The sequence below is a fragment of the Diadema antillarum genome, unplaced genomic scaffold, assembly GCF_040938485.1.
Source record: "Diadema antillarum isolate AM-2024a unplaced genomic scaffold, OU_Dant_1.0 scf00000030, whole genome shotgun sequence".
Classification (NCBI taxonomy): domain Eukaryota; kingdom Metazoa; phylum Echinodermata; class Echinoidea; order Diadematoida; family Diadematidae; genus Diadema; species Diadema antillarum.
The window spans coordinates 1,671,122-1,694,243 of NW_027270919.1; the positions used below are offsets into that span (position 1 = coordinate 1,671,122).

The 23,122-nt window shown below is 37.8% G+C and overlaps 1 protein-coding gene across 1 annotated transcript; it reads left to right on the top strand.

Annotated features, from left to right (window-relative positions):
• Positions 1–1,199: 1,199 nt before the first annotated feature.
• On the top strand, positions 1,200–9,647 carry LOC139740276 (uncharacterized). The gene is made up of 5 exons (XM_071650859.1): positions 1,200–1,247; positions 2,285–2,417; positions 6,022–6,159; positions 7,220–7,417; positions 8,676–9,647. Exons 1-5 carry the CDS (start codon positions 1,200–1,202, stop codon positions 8,702–8,704), a joined length of 546 nt encoding a protein of 181 aa, XP_071506960.1. The 3' UTR covers positions 8,705–9,647.
• The last annotated feature ends 13,475 nt before the right edge of the window (positions 9,648–23,122 follow it).

Genomic DNA, 23,122 nt, shown 5'->3' on the forward strand with positions numbered 1-23,122 from the left:
AGAATTAGAAATGGATAATTTCAGAACATTTTAAGACTTAATCTTGTAGATTATGATGTGGGTCTTGTGTGTGCCATATTTTGTCACGATTGCGCCACTGATTGCTGAGATCTTTAGCCCACCTGGACAGCATCTGACAGGGCAGTCTTGTACAACATGCGGCATGGTCTGGTCGGGACACAGGCTCGGCTGTCAAAACAATGGTTTATTACAGTCGTTGACCAAGAGAGAGAGTTGATTGCTGATTCAGAAGTGATTTGATACCTTGGTTACACAATAATAGCCTTTTGATTTTGATGTAGGGTCATTTCATGGCTTTTGAAATGCATACCTCCTCCACCATGTGTTTTTGCCCTACAATGCATTTTTGGTACGCAGTATGCATTTAATTTTGGTATCTCTTGATCAGGTATGCAATATGTTATTGATAGCTTAAAAAATATTCTAAGCACATTGCAAGAATTAAGAAACTGGCAAATGTACCTGCAAACTTATTCAAATGTCTGGCTGAAGACTTTATCTGTGTATTACAGCTCATTCACTGTGGTCAGATGTGTAAAGATAAGGTCAAGATCTGTAAAAGTGGATATTTTTCGCGCGACTAATTTTTCGCGCTTCGATTTCAACACTGCGAAAATTTCCACTTTTACAGAATATCCCTAGGGAGTGTATATTTATGACCTGAGAGTTTTGATTCTGGAAGACATCTGTCACTGACAGTATTTGATTACCAAACATCAAGCAGCATGCTAACGTTTAAGTTGTGGACCACCCGGTGAAACAAGAGCTGTTGTTGAAACTTGTAACTATCATCAATGTCCATTCCCTGTTTAAAGTCTTGTGATTACCATCATCATAGTTTGTAGTACTTGTAGAATTTGTGACAGTTTATATATTATACAGTCTCCATCGAGTGTATTATAAGAAATCAGGTACAAAACCACATATCCTTGTAAAACAGACATCTCTTGATTCATGTTGGGATGATTTGATGCTGTTCAAATGGTCTTTCATCAGTATTGCTATTTCTAAATGTTGTAGGAGGTGAAATGTCTCTAAAAAAGCCAGAAATTATAGATCTTTATGACCTCAAATGCCAATGTCAATAACAAGACTTGTATATTGCATCTCTATGTCTTTCAGCAGCCAAGAAAAATTCATGCTTTGAAGAGTGTGCTGAACGGGATGTGAAGTGTTTCATGGCGATGATGCACAGGGTCATGGCAAACCATGCGCCCCTAAGACAGGTATGTATTCCATGACAAATATGATGCAAACTTTGGCATATTTTATGCCATGTTGTACAGGAGTGTAAACTTCCCTCCATCTGGTTTGCATGCATGTGTCAATGTCTCTGTGTCTCTTGGCTTGTTAAAAATGAAGATGAATTCCTGTCAAAACAATTTACATCCGTGCAAATATTTTTTTCCCCGATTTTTCAGTTTGGATGATATGTCTTAAGGTCTTTGAAAAGGTGTAGAGGGTAAAAATCAGCAAAATTGGATCCATTTTTGTCAGGAAATATGATTTATTTTGTCATATCTTTCTTGGCTAGTATTATTTTGTTTGAACTGAACTTTTTTTTTTAAAACTAGAGAGAGAGATATTTGTCCAGTTCATAGGAAAAGAGGCAATGTTATATCCATCAAAAATGTGTTTTAGCAGAGCCCTGGAGAAAATATCTTCAAGAATACCAGACAAATCCTTGTTAAAATAAATGAGGAATGTGATTAGATACTTTTGATCTCCTTTTAATTCCTCTCATTTCTACAGAATGTATTTATCAAAATGTCAAGTTATGCATGGGAGGCATAGCTTATATTTAGAGGATTGAGTTTTAGTGACTTCAATTGAAGGATGCACTTTCAAATTTAAGACCAAGCCTTTATGGTGGCAGCATTATTTTTTTTTGGGTCCTAGTTCTCAGATTCAGAGCTTATTTACAAGGTCAGCCTATGCAATACAACTCAACCGGTTGTTTATCTAGTGGCTTTTTGTATCTTTGTGCAAAATGCTTCAGCCATTATGATAGTCTGTACCCGGGTGTATGAATCTTTACCTGCGGGGTAAGGAGTGGAATCTTTTGAATCTGTTGGGAGAAAAGGACAACTTTTACTCCACCCTATTAGATTTTATTTTCTTATTTCTAGATGTTCTATGATGCAATACTCATTGGCGCTATTTCTATATTTTTTTTCAGCATATATATATACAATATTTGATTAAAGTAAAATGTGATTACAACCTTTTTACCTATTGAAATGTTATTTTTTATGTCTGTCAGGTCATGTCTCAAAATGACAAGGAGCTCTTGGATGAACTCCGTAAGATTTTTGATCCCGAGAAATGGAGGACCCCTACTGGTAATCTACCTTCCATCAAGGAGCTTGATGATCGTTTGGAGAGCATTCTAAAAGGTGATGTAATGCAACATTCTCTTCTCGTTGTGTTTCCCCCACTGAAGATGAAGGTGGAACTAGTCCCTAACAACTTATGTGTAACACAAACGCAGCCAGTGTCAATTGTAGTTTATAAAATGGGTTCAAGAATGTAGCCAATAGGAAGCGCTGAAATGAGACACACCTCCTTCCTTTACTTCAGTACAATTGCACTGCATGTAATCCTATGGTAGATTGCCGATCGTCTGTGCGCGCGGCGGCTCCTTTGATGAATTGCATGCATACGCGCTGTCAATCCTGTAAACAACTTCTAGTTCGGGCTGCCGGCCGGCCGGCCTGTCTTCCCTGGCCTTGTGCATAACGTGTGGCGTACGTACGTATACTCTACTATACGCACACTTTGTACAGTACAGTAGACCAAGCGTTATGGGACCGGACGCGTACATGGAGTCACTTTGAAGAGCAAATCCAACGATTTGGCAGGTTAATTCTCACGCCGTTTTCAGAGTATGTTGTCTAGTAGGCCTATATGAGGAGTCTATATCAAGGGTGGTATTCTGAAATCCTTCCTAGGAAGAAATTTCTTCCTAAGTCAGGATTTTTTCCTAAGTGGTATTCTGAAAATCCTCCTAAGTTTCTTCCTAAGTAGACTTAGGAAGAAACTTAGGAAGGGGGCGGGAATATGCAAATTTCTGACTTAGGAAGAAGTTGGTATTCTAGAATGCACTTAGGAAAGAATTTTAGGAAAATATTTAGGAAAGCTCCACCCCTGTCCTAAGTACGTTGTTAAGAATAGCAAACTGCAAGCATCGTGATAGGCGCGCTTGTGAGTCATTGCGCGCACATGTACTTTGATGCGCGAAATGAGCGTGAGAAAGGGGACATGCCGCGCCCTCGTGTATTTGACCCTATACGTCATAGTAATATGCGATTGTCATTGGCAGACATCGGTTAGTTCCTTATGATACGGCATTTCGTATTGGCTTAGGAAAGGACGTGGGCGGGAATAAGGATGGCCTAATTTGCATTAAGAAGTGCCTAGGAAGAAATTTCAGAATACCGATTTTGTCTTTCCTAGGCACTTCCTAAGTTTCTGACTTAGGAAGAAACTTAGGAAGAAACTTAGGAAGATTTTCAGAATACCACCCCAAGTCTTTAAGGTAAAGGGTGCATATTCTATGTAAAATAAGTAATTTTCATGAGGGAACTTAAGTGTCCGGAAACCCAACCCCCCACATGTATACTGTATGTGCGGGACTTCCGCGAGTGCGACGTGCGTAAATGTTTGGGACGAACATCTTCGGACGTCTTGACCCACAAAGGTACGTGAAAAACGCTGAAAAATGATGTTAGTTTTCGAATTTTCGACCCATTTTATAAAACAAATGATGCACAGGATTATTTCGTGGCATTAGTGGAGGCGTAGCTCACTCTCGGGTATTTACAATGTAGTGCAACATGCACTCGGCTTCGCCTCGTGCATGTTTCACAATTGTAAATACCCTCGAGTGCACCACGCCTACACTAACACACTCTATCCTGTGCATCATTTGTATAATAGTGCACTCTCGTTATAGCGAAATCCTCGGGACCGGCAGTTTTTGTTGAGCCCACCGGAGGTGAGGGGAGACTAAGGGATCGCGTGCGGCGTCCGTCCGTCCGTCCGTCCTCCGTCCGTCCGTCCGTCGTCTGTCCGTAACGCTATAAAAACTTGAATAAGTCTGCATGTACTCTGGGCTTCAATTTGAATCAAACTTGGAGGGAAGAGTGGTCATACAAAGTTTTACCTTTTACCAAGTATGAAGGTCACCTCAAGGTTAAAGGTCACAGGCAGGGGTCAATTAACTTTTAGGGCCTAGGGCACGTTTCGATTATGGGCCATAACTTTTGATCCAGAAGTGTATTTGTGACCAAACTTAGATGGTAGATGTACCTTGGGGAGTTGATGGTCACCACAAGGTCAAAGGTCACAGGCAAGGGTCAATGAACTTTTAGGGCCCAATGTTAAGTTTTTAGGGCGCATTTCGATTATGGGCCATGACTTTTGATCTGTAAGTGTATTTGTGACAAAACTTGGATGGTGGATGTACCTTGGGGAGTTGATGGTCACCACAAGGTCAAAGGTCACAGGCAGGGGTCAATGAACCTTTAGGGCCCGATGTTAAGTTTTTAGGGCGCGTTTCGATTATGGGCCATAACTTTTGATCCGTAAGTGTATTTGTGACAAAACTTGGATGGTGGATGTACCTTGGGGAGTTGATGGTCACCACAAGGTCAAAAGTCACAGGCAGGGGTCAATGAACTTTTAGGGCCCAATGTTAAGTTTTTAGGGCGCGTTTCGATTATGGACCATAACTTTTGATCCGTAAGTCCATTTGTGACCAAACTGGGATGGTAGATTTACCTTGGGGAGTTGATGGTCACCACAATGTGAAAGGTCACAGATGGGGTCAATGAACTTTTAGGGCCCAATGTTAAGTTTTTGGGGCGTGTTTTGATTATGGGTCATAACTTTTGATCCGTAAGTCAATTTGTGACCAAACTTGGATGGTAGATGTATCTTGGGGAGTTGATGGTCACCACAAGGTCAAAGATCACAGGCAGGGGTCAATGAACTTTTAGGCCCCAATGTACTGTGCATTTAATTATGACTCCTAACTTTTGATCCATAGGTCCATTTGTGAACAAAATAAAAAAAAAGGTGTTGTACGTTTGTGGGCGAGACACATTACGGCACTTGCCTTGTCTTTCGTTATAACGAAATTTCGTTATAACCGAACAAATACAATATATATTGAAAACAAGGAAACCACGCATAGTATTATATTCTGTTTGTAGAATACTCATCTTACACTGGAAAGCAATGTGAAATGGGATGGTACTTCTTTAATTTCGTTTGAATATTACATTTAAAAAGAGAATTGAGTTGTTTTTTTGTCAAACATGTAATGAAAGTGATTGTTTAGGATTCGGTGAAGTTCGCTATTATAAAGGTTTGTTACTCTGAAGGATCCTTATTCTGAAGTTTCGCCTTTCCGGGATTCCGAAGGTTTGTTCATCTGAAGCTTCGCTCTTCCAAAGATTTGTTATTCTGAAAGTTCAGAATTTAGATAGAAATATATTGTTCGTTTTCTGAAAGTTCGTTGATGGGAAAATGAAATGAGGTTTGTCATCCCGAAGGCTTTCGGATTAAAGAAACCTTTTTCTTTAAATGTTACGATTAACGAACGTTTGGAATTCCTATCATTTTTGGACTAACGAAACGTCGTAATAAGAACCATATTTCATTGTCGGATTAACTAACCTTATTAATAGCGAACCTTAGGAATATCGTCAAAATAACATTTCATTTCTGAACTAACGGACATTTAGGGCCGACGTGTATCAGAATCTGTGTGTTTTGTAATTAAGAACCTTCACAACAGTAAAACAAATCTGAAAAGACTTTGTTATAACGAAAATTTAGCTATAGCCTTGTTCGTTCTAAGTGAATTTTGTACCATAGACTTTAATGATGATAATTTTGGGACCGGAAGTTTTACTTCGTTATAACGAAATTTTGTTACAGCCGTGTTCATTGTAATGGGAGTGCACTGTAATTTTATTGCTTATTTTTTTTCAGAGTCCACTGAAACTCTTCGAGATAACATGGAAGCCATGGCGCTGTCACCATGGAAGGAGAGGAATGACAAAGAGGCAGAAGTCATTCCCTTGGAAGTCAAACCAGCACCAGTTGATTTGAATAAGCCGGACGCTCAAGGTCAGAAAATACATTGATCTGCTAATAAACGTGTAATTTCAGCATATCTGACTTTGAATCTCGTGAAATAAATCTAATATGTCCATATTCAGGATTACTTGTTTTTTCCATGTAAAATCATGCGGTAAGAGAGAAACATTTAAGTTTGAGTGCTGCCTATTAAAAGTAAAGAGATTCACTCTTCTAGCATGCTCCATTTCCCTCTCTGTAATGCTTCAAAAGCTGGACACACTGATTATCAGAGTTTGAAATCATATTTTTCCCATGTTTATTTCAAGATGATGTGCTGTGTGTGTATGCCATACCTTGCTATGCATGCTCAGGAATCATGATAGAGTTTGCTGGTCACTTTATTTACCTCTACTCTGCAGACACTTTAATCCGATCGGGCTGAGCAACCATGGGAAAATGCATAATCAATCTTTTTTCCTTCTTTTTTTTTCATACAAGAGGAAGATTTCTCTGATGTCATGAAATAAGAATGATTGCTGAAATATAGTGATTTTCTACTTTAAGGAAAGCAGAGGGATGGACCTGAAGTGATCTCAGCGTCAAGCACAATTTCTGTCATGCTCTTCATGCCATTATAACCTTCATGTACATTCTATTTACCTTTCTCTCTCCTGAATTTTGTCAGGATAAATCCCTCTTCCTGCTTCCACTAGTTTTATGAGTAGCATTTTCGATTATTCACCATGGGCTTGTCATTAGCTGGCATCACTCCAAAATATATTTAGCAAGTAATGCAGCGTACACCTTTCTCAAGTAAAGATCTTCTGTTACAATAAAACTTCCTCCAGTCATCACTTGCTTTATGAAAAACCAGCCGTCCTGAAGACCACTGAACTTTACAACTTACTTTTTGAAACTACCTTTGGGTGGTTTCTGCTTAAAGGTATCAAGTAGACGATGTTGCAGATGCATTTCATGAGTATAAGGTGAGTTGTAACAGCACTTGAACACTGCTCCCAGCTGTTTTGTGTGTGTGTCTGGTGTTAGGCATCATATTCTCTGAGTATGGTAAGAGAGATAGATACCTGTATCATACTTCACACTGCAGAGCCCGTGGCGAGTGATGAGGTCAGCGACCCACCTGATGGGAGGGACGATGATGAAGAGACTGGAGAGGATGGAGTAGCTGCTGAGGAAGGGGCTCAGGAGGGGGCTCAGGAGGAGATGCAGGAAGGAGGAGAAGAGGCCCCCGGTGTGGAGGAACCTGGAAATGAAGCGCTGAGGCTCTACCTGCAGTTGAAGCAGCGTAAGACTTCACAGAAGTTTTGCTTTGTTGCCCTTTTGTGCTACACTATACATAATGTGCTGTTCAGTCAGATTGAATCCATGCATTCAGATACATTAAGTACTTGGAATGAAAGGAGCTTTTGCAGCATAAAGACCCCATAGCGTGAGAAATTGTGGGTCGGTGAAACAGTCAAATCCTAGCAACTGAACACCATAGTGCCTTACTAAACAATGTCTACTGCCAATATGAAAAAAAAAACCAACAACAACTGACATATCATCAACGGAAAGAGTGCCATAGCATATATCATTTTATTATGATAATAATACATCAATTCATATAGCCCAAAACTTATGTGCTTATATTCTTCTGTGCTGCAAAAGCTTCTGATACAAATGTATGCTGAACAATAATGCATAGTTAAATGCTAGAATGTTTGAGTCAGTATGATGTAAAGACTGCTGCACTTGGGGATCATTCCCCAGTTTAGGAGTTGCACAGGCACATGCTTGGTCTCTTAACATTATTTTTATGTTACATGGTGGGATTTGTAAAAGGAAAGTGACGTCCAACTCACCCCAGATATCTTCCATTTCCCGTGAGTTACATTAATTAGTTGCATCAAAGATGAATCACATACTGGAGTCACAACTTGGACTTGATGTGCAAAAGTAATACCAAGTGCCTCTGTCTCGTCTGTGCAGCCATCTTGCTCTGGGTGACAGTCGCCTTGTATTTAGCCCAGTCTTTATTAAAAAAACCCACCGATATATGTGCTTAATCCCTTTTGGTTGCTCCTAATTTCTGTTGACATGCAAAACTTTGCAGTTTTATCCCAAACAGATGTTAGAAATAGATACATGGTTTGATGGGGCTACTGGGCCTTTAATTCCACATGATCTTTAAAATTACCCGATATTGTCACCCTGACTGCCGAGTGGTGAGATTGTCTTTTGCATTTAGAGGTCTCAGGATTTTCCCTGTTTGTTGTGTCCTGTACACTGATAATGTTGCAGAATATGAAACACCCTCTGAGCATCGTATGTTGATTTCTTTTCTACCATTTGATATTCAGTTTGTCTGTGGTATTTAAAGTCTCTAATCGATGGAAAAATAGCAGATATAGAAAGAAAGGTTATTTACAAGGCTATAAATTCTTTTTAGAATCGCCTGTATACATTGGCATTTATTTCCAGTCACAGGGATGTTTGATTAGGATTTCAGGTGTCTCTTTCATAAGAATTTTTACTTTTTCTTTTTTTTTTCAATTTTGCAGAAATGGCAGAAGACATGTTCTTGGAGTAAGTGTCTGGAGAACTTTGAAGGACTGCGATGCCTGATGTGCCAGTCTCTCCACCATAAACATGGAATTTTCTTCCTTGATTGCAAAGTCCTGTGATATAAGATGTTGTATGTCAATGACAATTTTTTTTTTTTTTGTACAGGTCCATTCACACTGATGCTTAAAAAAAATTAAAAAAAAAAAAAAATCACATTTTGATGAAGCTTGCCAGACAACTGTACCAAAAGGCACCAGAAATATTGCCAGAAAACTTGAAGATGGGAGTGCAAGTTTTCTAACTTTCTGTGCAGTTTACTGTGACATGTTGTAGTTAGAACACTTACTGCAGAAAAAAAGCATAATATCTGTCCCACAACTTCCACTCAATGATGAGATTCCTCTCTGAAAACACACACAAACTGTGCAGCCAGCCACCCAGGCTATGGTCATGTCATAGCCATTGTTTACATTACTGCAGACGGCATTCTCGTGATATTTTGTCACAGTGTGAATTGCCGTATAGTCAGAATTTGGTGCAAAAGTCACCCACCTATTAAAGCTGATTTTTGTGTTTTCTCCGGAAGATCTTTGTCCAGACAGTCATGGACAGTCTGGGTACATTTTTGTGGCATAAATTGGCCTGAATTTACATGATTGATAGATTGCCTGATTTCAGTTCTAAATTTTATGTAAATTTTGACGCTAGTGGAAGTAAAGCATCAAAAATGGAAAAACAGTGAGTAGAGTGTAGGTACTAGTAATTTACCGGGCAAGGTGTAGAGTTAAAATGAGTTGAACTTGAAGAAGCCAGATGTCGAAGAAGTTTGGAGAAGATTATGAGTGATTTACCAATCATTTTGGTGATACATATGTCCCATACCGTCAAACCCCTGTTTGAGGCGAGACCCCATCACCAAACGAAGCTGATGGGGTGCTATACCCCCTAACGATTCATCGTTTGAGAAGTAGGAGTAGATGTACTTGCTCACTGCAAAATAACTTTCTACTCAGGCGTGGCAAACCTGGAGGCCAAGCCAGGGTTTAATGACTGCAACAGCTGTCACATTATGTAAGAGCATGATAAGGATATTTGCCTGTGGCAGACCATTCAAAGTGCACTCAATTTTCTCTATTCTTTCTAATGCCAAAACCAAAACAATCTCCTCCTCTTGGGGGTGCCCCCCCCCCCCCCCCCCCCCCCCCCCCCCCCCCCCCCCCGTGGTGGTGACTGATGTTTAGATTAGGCCAGGGTCAAGAAACAGGTATTTTATGTCTTTGGTTTTTAAGTCCTTGATTGCCAAGATATACACTGGCATTGTCTACAGGGGTGTAGCTTCTTCAAACGAGAGATTTGCCTCATGCATATAGTAACATACATATAAATGGAAGCATCAGAGACCAAGAGTGTACAAGACAGTGGATGAACTACAAGAAGTGGGGACCTTGGAAACCCCCTCCCCTGCTGTTTAAAGGTTATTGTATGCAGAGTAGTGTGTGTATCAGTGAATACAAATACTCAAAAGGTGCATTTGAAATGTTTTGTTTTGTTATTTGATTATGTTTACCTGTTGCTGTCTTGAAAAGACCTACTTTTTGTTTGCTTGGCTAACCTGTATAAATGCAAAGAGATGTGGAGTCTGCTTTTCTAAGTATGACACGAATTGCAGTAAGATCATTGATATCACTTCTTCCATGTCTCATCTTCCATGCATTATACTTAATACGAAACATTTTAGGGTTCATATGTGCAGAACATTGTAGGGTGTAATTGTGTATATTACTTTGTACACAGAAGTTACATGTGAAACTTTTGTTTTTGTCATTGAAGCATAATTTACCTATTATACTTCGATACAAAATGTTTTAAGGTTAATATATGTAGAACATTGTAGCGTGTATTTGTGCATATTATTTTGTACTCAGAAGCTACATGTGAAACTATTGTTTTTGTCATTTAAGCATTAGTTACCCATTGAAGTTAAAAAAAAAAAAACATACTTTTGTTGCCTTGAATTGCTTTACCCATTGAAGTTAAAAAAACAAAACGAAAAACAAAACAACAATAACAATAACACCAAAACGTACTTCTGTTGGTTTGTATTTGAATTCCTAAGCCTTGTGTGGTTGTAAAGAGTCTGATGTACAGTCTTCATTACAAAGTATCTCACTCGCTGTAGAGTAAGGTATTGGATGTCATTTTCTCCATAGTTTTTCTCACAATTTTTATTCTCTGTCACTGAAGTGACCAATTGATTGGACCAAGCATGTGTAGATGATATACCTAAAGTGGAAACTTGTTGAGGTGCTGTAAAAATTAGGACCCTCGACCCCATCTCTCTACCTCTATTTCAATGCAAGAAATGAAAGAAAAAGACAAATTGGGTCTTTGAATAACTTGAAAGTTTTTGCTGTATCATATTGGTTTGTTTTATTCATTACCCAGCAGTTTTAGTTTCTTTGTGGTGGTGGGGTAGGCAGTAGTGCTTTGTGTGGCAAGTAATACTCCTCCAGGATTGTAGAGAAGAAGGCCCTTTTCTCATTAGGTGTTATTAGTTAGCGAGGTGCAGAGGGTCCCCTCATTCACTTTGCATTTAGCGGGATTATGATCTCATTCTTTTGTGTAGGAGAATGGTGTGTGATGACACTCACAACTGAAGCAGAATATCTGTATATACATTGTTTATACTCAGAAGTTGCATTTGAAATGCATTATATATTAGATTGTATTAATCATGTTCATCTGTTGAGGTCTTGAAAAGACATACTTTTTGTTGGCTTGAAGTAAAATTGCTACGCCTTGTCAATGTAGATCGACTGATGTATAGTCAGCTTTTCTCAGAAATGGGTCATCTCTCTGTAAATGGATACCATATACAACAATACAGTTGCACAACCAAACACGGAACATATATGTCTTCATTGGGAAATTGATCAGTGATTGTAAGCTTACATGTGATCAGTGTGTCAGACACCCACTGACATCGTATTAGAGGTCCCTTTTACCTTTGGGAGCAGTGATTCCCCCCCCCCCCCCCCCCCCCCCCTTAAAAAAAAAAAAATTCATTATATATCTGATGCATATATGCATAGGTCTGTTGTACCACAAAACATCCTACCTTATAAAATTTTCACAATAAAGCCTAAAATATAAGGAGATATCAGTATTTTTCTCAATAAACCATAACTGTAGATGGTTTAATTTGGAAACAATTTTATTATAACTATCGTTCATATTTTGTACACTGAACAAATACTTCACAACGATTTTACTGATTCAAATTTTTACAATGGTCGTTTGTATCCCTAACTCACATTTTAGAACTACATTTAAAGAACTAAACTAATGCTGGATTTTTGTTTCATCTGTAAATGGTAAATTATGCCTTTATTCAGAGACCAAGAGTGTGGCCATTGCAAGGTGGTGGAAGAACAATGCCCCCCTCTTAGGGTTATGGTATACAGAATAGTTTCGTGTGTATCATTGTATAGTGATTCATTAAAAAGTTGCATTTGAAATGCATTGTTTTTATGTCCACGTTTATGACAAATTGTTGTCTTGAAAAGACACTTTTTGTTTCTTTAAAGTTGAATGGCTAAGCCTTGTAAATGCAAAGAGATACAGTGTCTGCTTTTCAAAGTATGACACTAACCACAGTAAGCTCTTTCATATTTTCTTCCAGATCTCATTTTTCATTCATTATTTTACGTTACAAAAAGTACAAACAGAAAAAAAAATGACAAATGTGTTTAGATAACTTTATTCATTTTTTTCCCCTCACTTCCATGCGTGTATCTTTTTGTTGGGGTCGGGGAAGTGGATTTAGGTGGATTGCTATTGGAAGAAGGGGTGATGAGTGTCCATCATACACTTTACATTCAAAGGATGACATCGTTCAGCTGTTTACTATTAAAACAAGTGTTTGACGGTATTCTCATCAGTTGAATCCAGTTGAGTTTAGGAAAGTTGAGATTTTAGTCAGTGCATTTGGTGTTTATACTGACTATTTTTATTGCCAATGCTTTTATTGTCTTGAAAACATAAAATGTTTTGTCAAGCATTCAGTTTCCTTTCTCACAAACAGGCCATTAATGTAAAGTACAGTTCTTTTTCAGGCAACTCATTTTAAGGACAGTTCTTTTTCAGGCAACTCATTTGGAGCAGAGTAAAGTGTAAACCAAAGAGTTCTTGTACATGTATGTGATACAGGTTTGTGTATGGCACTTTATTGGTGGTCTTGTGAACATAGATTGATTAAAGCATTTAATATTTAATTTTCCATTTTAATAGGGCCAAAGTAGCCACTTGCATCAAAAGGAAAAGGCAGAAAGAGAATACAACTGTGTGAAATGATCTGTTAAAGTTTGATTCTACTCTGACTCAAATATCCAGAAGGTAGCGAGACTGATGAGTGGAGTCAGCTTCTGTCAAAGGTCGTGTAAATGGTAATCACTTTTTTTTTCTTATTCTTTAAAGTCATGCATTTCCTCCATTTCAGTAAAACGTATTTTGTGCCATTAAATTTACACAGGAAGTACAGTGTATAACGGCTTCAGCTTGAATCATCCCTTTGTTGTTGCATGCTTTGTCCTTAATACATTGCCGCTTGGCTTTTGTGTTTGTTTGCCCATTGATGCGTGAAGATGTCTGGGTGTGTAGCTGTACGTTTGGTATTGAAAAGAAATGAATGTAGTCCTTAATCACGGAAAATTAAGATATACGAGAACAATTAGTCCAGTCTCGAGCCACCACGTCTATTTCTGGAGGCCCCGGACCACCGCTAATCTGCCCTACTTTGGGAAAAGGAACCAAGTGATATTTTTATGGATATTGACTTTTTTATTGATTTGGCATATTGAGGCATGCTCTATTGAACTGAAAAGTCCAAAAGTTAAATTTTGGCCCATTTCTGAGATATTCGGGAGGCAAAATGAAGCAAGTGCACCAATTGCATGAAAAAAAAAAAATGGCAAAAGGAAGCAAATAACATTCTCATGATATGATTGTCACTTGCTTCCTTGGCCAGATTTTTCATGTTTGCTGAAGGAAGCAAGTTACAACCTCATGATATGATTGTCACTTGCTTCCTTATGCCATTTTTAAAAAAATGTTTGCTACAAATCTATAATAGGGAGCTTTAGATTTTAGACGCGCGGACGTTGAGAGGAACAAAAACATGTTCTGAGCATGCGCAGTAGCGCGCGTAAAGTCAATCTATTTTAGCTTGCGTCGCCTGAGTTTTTCACTACGCGTACTGGGGCCAGTTGCATAAAAGTTACGATCAAACGCAAGTCAAGAAAATCTTACGCAACTTGATTTTCAACCAATCAGAATGGAGCATTTGGGACTTACGTTTGATCTTCTTGACTTGCGTTTGATCGTAACTTTTATGCAACGGGGCCCTGGGCTATTTTCACGTCCGCACAGTTTGCGACGAAGAGAGCTTCTTCATGCACTGATCATATGGGGGCGCGATTTTACTTTTTATACGTTGCGTCCCAGCGTAATCTAAAGCTACTTTTCCACACGACGCAGGGAGAGGAGAATGTCCAGCGCAAGCGTCAGCTCAAACGTCCGCGCGTCAAAATCTAAAGCTCCCTAATACTTCGGCAAAAGAAAGTAAGTAGCATACTCATGATATCATTGTCACGTGCTTCCTTTTGCCAGATTTTTCATGTTTGCTACAAATCTATACTTTTGCAAAAGGAAGCAAGTTACATAATAATGAGTTTCAATGGGAATATCAAAATTCTTCGAATTGTCATAAATGCATCACCACATGACTTTCACGAATACCGACATGTTTTCTCATCACACATTTCCATGTTGAAGGGCCTACCCAAAAACATATTTTCTTCAATAAGTACTCGATGTCAGTTGCTTCCTTTTGCCAAAGTAGGACAGTAATGTCGAGCCTTGCATATACTAAGTATGCGAAACCTGCCCTAGCCTTGTGCTTGATTGATCAAACTTCACAACACACACACACACACACACACACACACACACACACACACACACACACACACGCACACACACACACACGCACACACACACACACACACACAAGCTAGCACACGCGCATCCACGTGCACACAATACGCTAGAACCCAGTAAGCGAAACGCAAATGTTTTCGGAAACGCGTTAGTGGAAACGTGTTTAACTTCAGACTAAACTGTTCTCGAAAACTGTCACTCATATCTATGAGAGATTATCAAATGAGACTGAAATGAAAGGCCTTTAAAATAGCCGAAGGTACATGCTAAGACTATTTATTAGTTCGCGGTTTATTCCTCTACACAAAGAGATCTCAACACATTTAAGTTTAGTAAATAGCAAAAAAAAAAAAAAATGAAATACTAGTAGTAACAGCGAATTTTATTAGAGTAGTTTATGAGAAATATTGAATTGTAAGTTTTATTTGCTTTACATGAGACATTGATAACTACAGTTACGTCGGACATCCTTACCTACAAATCTACACGAATTGATCATTACACGCTCACGTCAAATAATTACTAGTATTACATCCGTGAATTTTAAAGTAGAGACACCATACATAGCTTGTATCACACCTTATATATACAGTTGTATAATATATAAAAATATAAATATACCCCTCCAAACAATGGTCATACGCAGACTTTCAAATAATTTGAACAGTGAGTTAGAAAATCACTCACCAATTGAGGCATTTAATATGATTTTTATTTCGTTTTTGCAATTGAAATATATTTGTCGAGTAGAAACTTTTTAGACCTGGAAAAGTTTTAAGTACAAGTTGTTTTTTTTTTTTTTTGTTGTTGATTCGTGTTCTAGAAGGGTATTGAAGTAGATTTAGCTTGGTTGTCACCTGGGCAACCTTGGGCAACTTTTTTCATTAGCATAATTACCATAATTACATAATTAGCATATATGAAATATGTAATATATTGCTAATTTTAATACAGAAAACCTGAAAACATAGAAAATACAACATAAGAGTTTTCTTTATCGAGGAATCCATTCATAACATTAATTTTCAATTTCAAATGATATGTAAGTGTCTCAAATACCGTAATTAGCATAATGAGCGTATTATTTTGCGTACGTACAATAGTAAAGTAGATGGTAATATACAATGTATACCATGGATATGACCTGAAAATGTTGTTAAGCACAAAGTTTTGTTGGTGTTGCTTTTTATTCATTCTTAAGATGGGTATTGAAGTAAGCTTGCTTGCTTTGTTCCTTGGCAACCTTGAACAATCATTTTTATTAGTCTCATTAGTATATTCAACTAATTAGCGCTATATGTCTTATGTTGTTTATTTCACTGCAGAAAGCCCGAAAACACAGGTATAATACGATTTTCAAGGGATTTTTGTTTGTTTGGTTTTCTTTTTTTTTTAAGACCAGGAATCCATTTGTAACACCGTTTTGTACTTCCAAACTATATGTTAGTGTCTTAAATATCATAATTAGCATAATAACACTCCTACAATCAACTAAAAACTAAACATAAATTGCCTATATACCTAATTTCTTAACAAGTGAAGACCCACTTTATCAGTGTGTTCACAAATATCAACAATAACATGAATAAGGCTGATTATTGTAAAGTGCATTCCCGTTTTAACGAACACGGTTATAACGGAATTCTCATTACAACAAAGTAAAAATATGTCGCACAATATAATCTATTTACATTTATACATTCAACTGTTCAGCTATAACGAAATTCCGACTTAACGATTAATACGACTGCCGGTCCAAATGACTTCGGGAGTGCACTATATGAATTATAATGTATATTATTCTCATGGAGGTATAAAGCTATAAGGAATGCTCTCTTTCGGGTGGTCGTGGAGCTTCATATTTCACCATCACTCAGCCACACTCACATCCACTAAGGAATCTACCTTGATGACTGTTAGGAAGAACTAATGCAAATTTGAGTTCCAGTGAACCTAAACGCCAGATGTTTAAACAGCCTCGTCTTGCTTATTTCGCTTGTACTTGAAGGGTAAGGCGAACACGTACTGTGAAACAAGAAATTTTCGTGTTCTGGAAACTTTCGCAAATATTGCGAGGAGCCAACATTTACAAAAGTAAAATGGACGCGAAATGTCCCGCCTTGTACACAGTGAATTGAAAGTCAGTGGCATTTTGCGAACGTTTTATGCCACGAAAAAAAACAACAACAACAACAACAAACAAACAAACACCGTCGCGTCTGCTGCAATTCGCAACAGTTTCATAACGTACGAAAATGTTTGTATTTTTTTTTCGCGGGATCCATGTTGGGAGTTTCAAAATCTACACGAAGTGGCGCTAATGAAGAAGGGTTTCAAAAACCTCCTTCTCCTACGACAGCGTTACAGGGTTTATTAATGCTCTTCTTCTAACATTACCACTGGTCAGCAAGTGTAAGTGTATAATGATTTTCTTTCCTGACCTAACCGGAACAAGCATGATCTGACAGCGTTACTCATCTTTACCAAGATGCCTGTAAGAATAAGAACGGCATTATAGTATTATACTACGTTACATGTACAATCTATGTGGGATAGGATGAACTTTGCTTTCATAATTTAAGTTATATAAGCTAAGTTAGCAGTGGCGTATCTAGGGGGGGGCAAGGGGGGCACGTGCCCCGGGCGCCACTCCTTGGGGGCGCAAAAAAAACGAAAAAAAAAGAAGAAGAAAAAGGAAAAAAACGAAGAAGAAAAAAGAAAAAAGAAAAGAAGAAGAAGAAGAAGAAAAAAAAAACTCGCCCGGAAAGGGGGGGGGGGGGAGGGGAGGGAGAATGGTGGGGGGGGGGGGGCAGAAAACCAAATCAAACAAGATAAAAACAAAACATGATGACGACGCGGACAAAATGACAATGTTTATTGTGTTCACACAAGAATTCCATGTTCTGTCAGCTGAAATACAAAAATTTTCAGCTCGCTCGCTGCGTTCGCTCGCCAAAATTTAAAGAAGGTAAGAACAAAACGTGATGATGACGCGGACAAAATGACAATGTCTATTGTGTTCACACATGTCATTTTATATTTAGCAAGCAAAATGTTTCACGGAGCAGCGGCTGCAATTTCTTTCGTTCTGAAGCGATCGCCAATTAGATCAAAAGAATGCGCCAACGGTTTCGAACATACGGGGGGGGGGGGGGAGGGGGCGCAAAAAAATCAAGTAAGATAAGAACAAAACGTAATGATGGCGAGGAAATATGCAAATTTCGGCTCACTCGCTCGTACAATTTAGAGTATTTTTTTTTCAAGTCCACAGTTTGTTGGTATAAATCGTTATCTATAAGGCCGTCACTATTATCTTGATTAGGATTGTAAGATTAAATAAGCAAAAAATGACAAGAATTCAACGTTTTGTAAGCTGAAATACAAAAATTTTCGGCTCGCTCGCTGCGCTCGCGCGCCAAAATTTATCAAAAAGAAAAGAAAAAAGAAAAGAAGAAGATAAGAACAAAACGTGACGATGACGCGCACAAAATGACAAAGTCTATTGTGTTCACACATGTCATTAATATATTAAGCAGGAAAAATGTTACACGGAGCAGCGGCTGCAATTTCATTCGTTCTGAAGCGATCGCCGATTGGATCAAGAGAGGACGCCAACGATTTCGAACATAATAATGGGGGGGGGGGCGCAAAAAAATAAACAAATCAAAAAAGATAAGAACAAAACGTAATGATGACGCGGAAATATGCAAATTTCGGCTCACTCGCTCGTACTTATTTAGAGTACATGTACTAGTATTATAAGTCCTCAGTTTGTTGGTTTAAATCGTTATCTATAAGGTCGTCACTATATCTTGATTAGAATTGTAAGATTTAATAAGCAAAAAATGACAAGAATTCCATGTTTTGTTAGCTGAAATACAAAAATTTTCGGCTCGCTCGCTGCGCTCGCTCGCCAAAATCCATCAAAAAAAAAGAAAAGAAAAAAGAGATAAGAACAAGACGTGACGATGACGTGGAAATATACAAATTTCGGCTAACTCGCGCGTACTAATTTAGAGTACTTTTTAAATTATCATCGTTGCCTATAAGGCCGTCACTATATCTTGATTGGAATTGTAAGATTTGATTAGCAAAAAATGACTAGAATTCCATGTTTTGTAAGCTGAAATACCAAAATTTTCGGCTCGCTCGCTGCGCTCGCTCGCCAAAATTTATCAAAATTCATTACATTTAAATCATCCTCAAAAGACCCCTTTAAAGTGCTTGAAAAAGCATATCATGTGGACTTTGTTTGAAGTCCCTACCGGGATGGGGTTGGGGTTGAACACTTTTTCAGAAATTAGGGGCGCAATTTTCGCGCTTGCCCCGGGCGCCGTTTTCCCTAGATACGCCACTGTAAGTTAGTGCTCTGAGCAAGTACATTAGTGAGTTGAATGAAGTCGAATAAGCAAAAGGTGCTTACAATCAAACGTTCGGAATCACGAAATTTATTTCGTTTTCGGATTAACGGGCCTTCGGAATAACGAACAACTCTGTTGTTTGTTTGGTTTTTTTTTTTCATTTCGGATTATCGAATCTTCGGAAAAGCGTACCTTATTTCACTTTCGGAATGACGAGCATGCGGAATAACGAGCCTTCGTAATAACAAACGGTAACCTTCTACAGTATTGTGCCACATTATATAATTTTGGAGATGTTTATTAAAGAACAGAGTTTGGAAAAAACAAACACTCTCTCCAGGATTAAAACTTTGCACACGAGAAGCCACAAAATCTTTCTAAATCGGGAAGGCTAAGTTTCAACTTCAACCGAATTCTTAGGCAAGATCCCGGCTGTCAAAATAAACAAGGGAAGAAAAAAACAACTAACTAACTAACAAATGGCAAACATACAATAGCCCAAAGCGTCAGCTACAACATGTCAAAATCTAGGAGAAAATCGTTCGAGGATAAGACAGCAACTGCTCAATGAGCAGAATCATGTCGATAAGCAGTGATAAGCATTTCGGTAAAAAAAAAGAATGATTGCCATAGACGTAACACCGACAAGTGTCAAATTATACAAGATTAAATTCTATTGGTTTTCTTCTTTTTTTCACAGTGATATTGTCATCGAAATCAAGATTTGTTGAATGATAGCTTCGATAGGGAATCTGATAAATTGAAATATACTGAAAGCCAGGTGACAATTGTCCAAGAATACCCGAGATGTGTTCTGAAGAATAATTGTGACATTTGATGACGTCATTTCAAAATTTCATAATTGTCAGTTCATAGACATGTAATAATTGTATTTCCAGCCTCAGTGACCCATGAAATGACATCCACAACTCATCATTTTAGTTCAATATGGGAATCATTGTCCATCCTATAACGAATTTAAAATACGCACTTTATTTCGCATTTTTTTGACACTGTATATCGTCATTGACGTACGCACTGAGCAAATTTGACGGGCTACTAAAAAGTCATATTAAGACGGATAGACTTGACATTTGACGAACTTTATTCTCAATGATTGAAACTAATTCCTTTGTTCAAAGGACGCTCATATTGGTGCAAACGACGCGCGCCCGGACGTGCGCGTGCACAAAATTTTAAAATGCTCACGTGAGCATTATAACAATATTATTGTGAAGGGTATTAAATTTAATATGCAAAATGATTTCTAGATCACTTGGAGAATTTTGAAAATTTGGCGTACACGTCAGGACAATTACTTGCACTGTACAATAGATCATTATATGAAATATGTATGATGACAGAAACATAGAGCTCAGATATAAACAATAATTTGATATTAGAAAACAGTTGAGTGATCACATTGACATACACTTTGTTTTCATTGTTGAGTTACGCAGGTTTCGTGGAATTTTCCACTGAACTTTTTGAAAAAGATGTAAAGAATCCGTATAGAAACAAAAGGTAATCTGTGATTATTAAGAAAGAAAAGTTGATAGTATCATCTCAAAAGACTACATGGGTTTGTTTTCGTTCCATCCATCGCTCTCCGTGACCCCTTGTCACATAAAAACCCGGATGTCTGACCTTGAGAATAACATTGCCCAGTACTTTCAGTTCATCACAGAATCTAGGCCTATTTTGAAACTTTTTTTGACACAAAGGTGCATGTTAAGAAGACTTCACTCTGTCATTATGAGTATACAGAAAGCCCAGTCACTGACTCAAAGTGAACTTTTGACTGTGGTCATCCTCTCTGAAAAGAATTTGGTGTGGCTTGATCACTTCGAGAGAGACAGACATAAGAGACATAAGAGCAGAGAGAAAGGAAAGATATCACAAAGGCGTAGTTATTAACAATATTTGTTTTCCTTGCCTTTTTTTTTCTACCACAAAGAAATTAGAATATGAATGTCATCTGTACAAACGAGGAAGTACAACAACGTCCTTAAGCTCCTTGCCTTCTATGATAAAAGATGAAAATGCCGCACTTTCGTTAACGAATATGTAATACTAGTGGTGTTTATACATACCATTACTTTGTTGTATGGTGAAAGGGATTAAATGACATTCAGCGCAGTTCTGTTTCAAGAGTGCAACATACTTCCCGTAATCTTATACCCTTCAGAGTGCGGTACATCATCATTTTCTTGTTTGCAAACATGTTTTATTTTGCATTACAAGAGACGGAAAGAAATTAATAAGAACATAAGAACAGAGAGAAAGGAAAGAGATTACAAAAGTGTGGTTGTACACTTTATTTATTTTCCTTATCTGTTTTTTTTCTGCCACAAAGAAAATGGAATGTGAGTACAAGGAAGAACAACAATGTACATAACAGCTTCTTGACTTCTGAAATGTAAGACACTACTGTAATACTGCTGTTTTTGTGTACTTTGCTGAAAAGGATGAAGTGAAATTCAGCGCAGCCATTTCTTTCGTTAGAGATCTGTTTCAAGAGTGCAGAGTATTTTCCGTTATCTAATACCCTTTAGAGTACAGCACTGGGTCATCATGTTTTCCTTGTTTGCAAACGTGTTTTATTTTCCATTTAAGGGTATAAGCCAACAAAGCTAGGTTGAAGGTGGAGATTTTATCATATCGGAGCTATCAAAACGGATCTGCAGATTACAACGTGAAATTGGAATGTCTTTTATTCTGTAATGGTTACCTTTTCTTTCACAAACTCGAGTGTGAAGGGAATAAGAATGATCAACATCAGCTCAGATTCATACCGCATGAAATGCGAAGATGTTCACTTATTACAGTGGCTCAAGGACGTTCCTCAGTTAAAGTGAGGTCCATGTTATTTTCTTCAAACTTCCATACCGTAGCTTTGACACATTCGAAACCAAAGTTTTGGCATTAGTCTGATGGTCCTCCAAAGGAAAAGTAAATCGTAATATAGTAGCGTTGATTGTGTATAGATTGCATTTGTTGGTTGTTGCAGCGGTTGGTACCTTGAGTAGCCCCCCCCCCCCCCGAAAAAAATATAATTCTTTGATTCTCCTTTTTTTTACAATAGATGTGGTAATTAAAAATTATTATCTGATTGGTAAAAGTGATAAATACATGTTTGGTAATTCCTTTTGTGACCTTGTATTTTGTAACTCAAAATTAAAAAGTATGATATCTTGTATTAGTAATAAAAAGTTTAGATCTAATTTAGATTCTAACAGACATACTTGGATTGTTTTAGTTGTTAAACCTTTGGTCAAAAATAAAGACATACATACTAAGGAGAAAAAAATACAGAAAATCATGTTTTCAGATATGTCCTATATATTTCTTTATATTTTGGTAAATAGCGCCCTCAATGGGAGAGCTTGAGAAAACTCAAACATACCGCCTTGAGGTTGAGTTGCTCTCCCATGTGCTAAATATGACAGTGTTACATGAAATGATAAAGAATTTCACCTATTTTGTGTTTTGTTAATGAAATATGTAAAGCCTTCTCGAAAAACTCTGCTGTCACTGAAGAGGCTACCCTTGTTGATTTAGGTGTAAATTACAGCTTTTGATATTTTTTGTCATGTGCACTCTACCTAGATTTACCTTCTTTTGATTCTATATGGATTCTTTCTAACAAAGTTATTTTTGTCGAATAAAAGAATGGCATGAGGAGATGACTTCACGCTACCAATCTGCCTAATTAGTGTGTGTGTGTGAGAGAGAGAGAGAGAGAAAGAGAGAGAGAGAGAGAAAGAAAGATAAGGAGATAGTGAAATAGATAATGAAAGAATTGGAAAAAGAAAACATGATATGATAAGTAGATGAAAAATTGAATGTTGCATTTTTCCTCGTCCGTCAGAAGTGAATAGCATGTGTGAGTAAAATGACTGCGGGTTGGCGCATACCACAAGTGGTCGCACCAACGAGTTTCACTACTCTCCCCTTTTTAAACCTACCTTTCGTCACAAAACGACCTTTATGTCTTACACTTGTATTATAAGGGTAATGCCGCTAAGCACATATCAGGATTTGCTTGGTGAAAGTTTGCTGAAATCCAGATAATCCGTTTAACA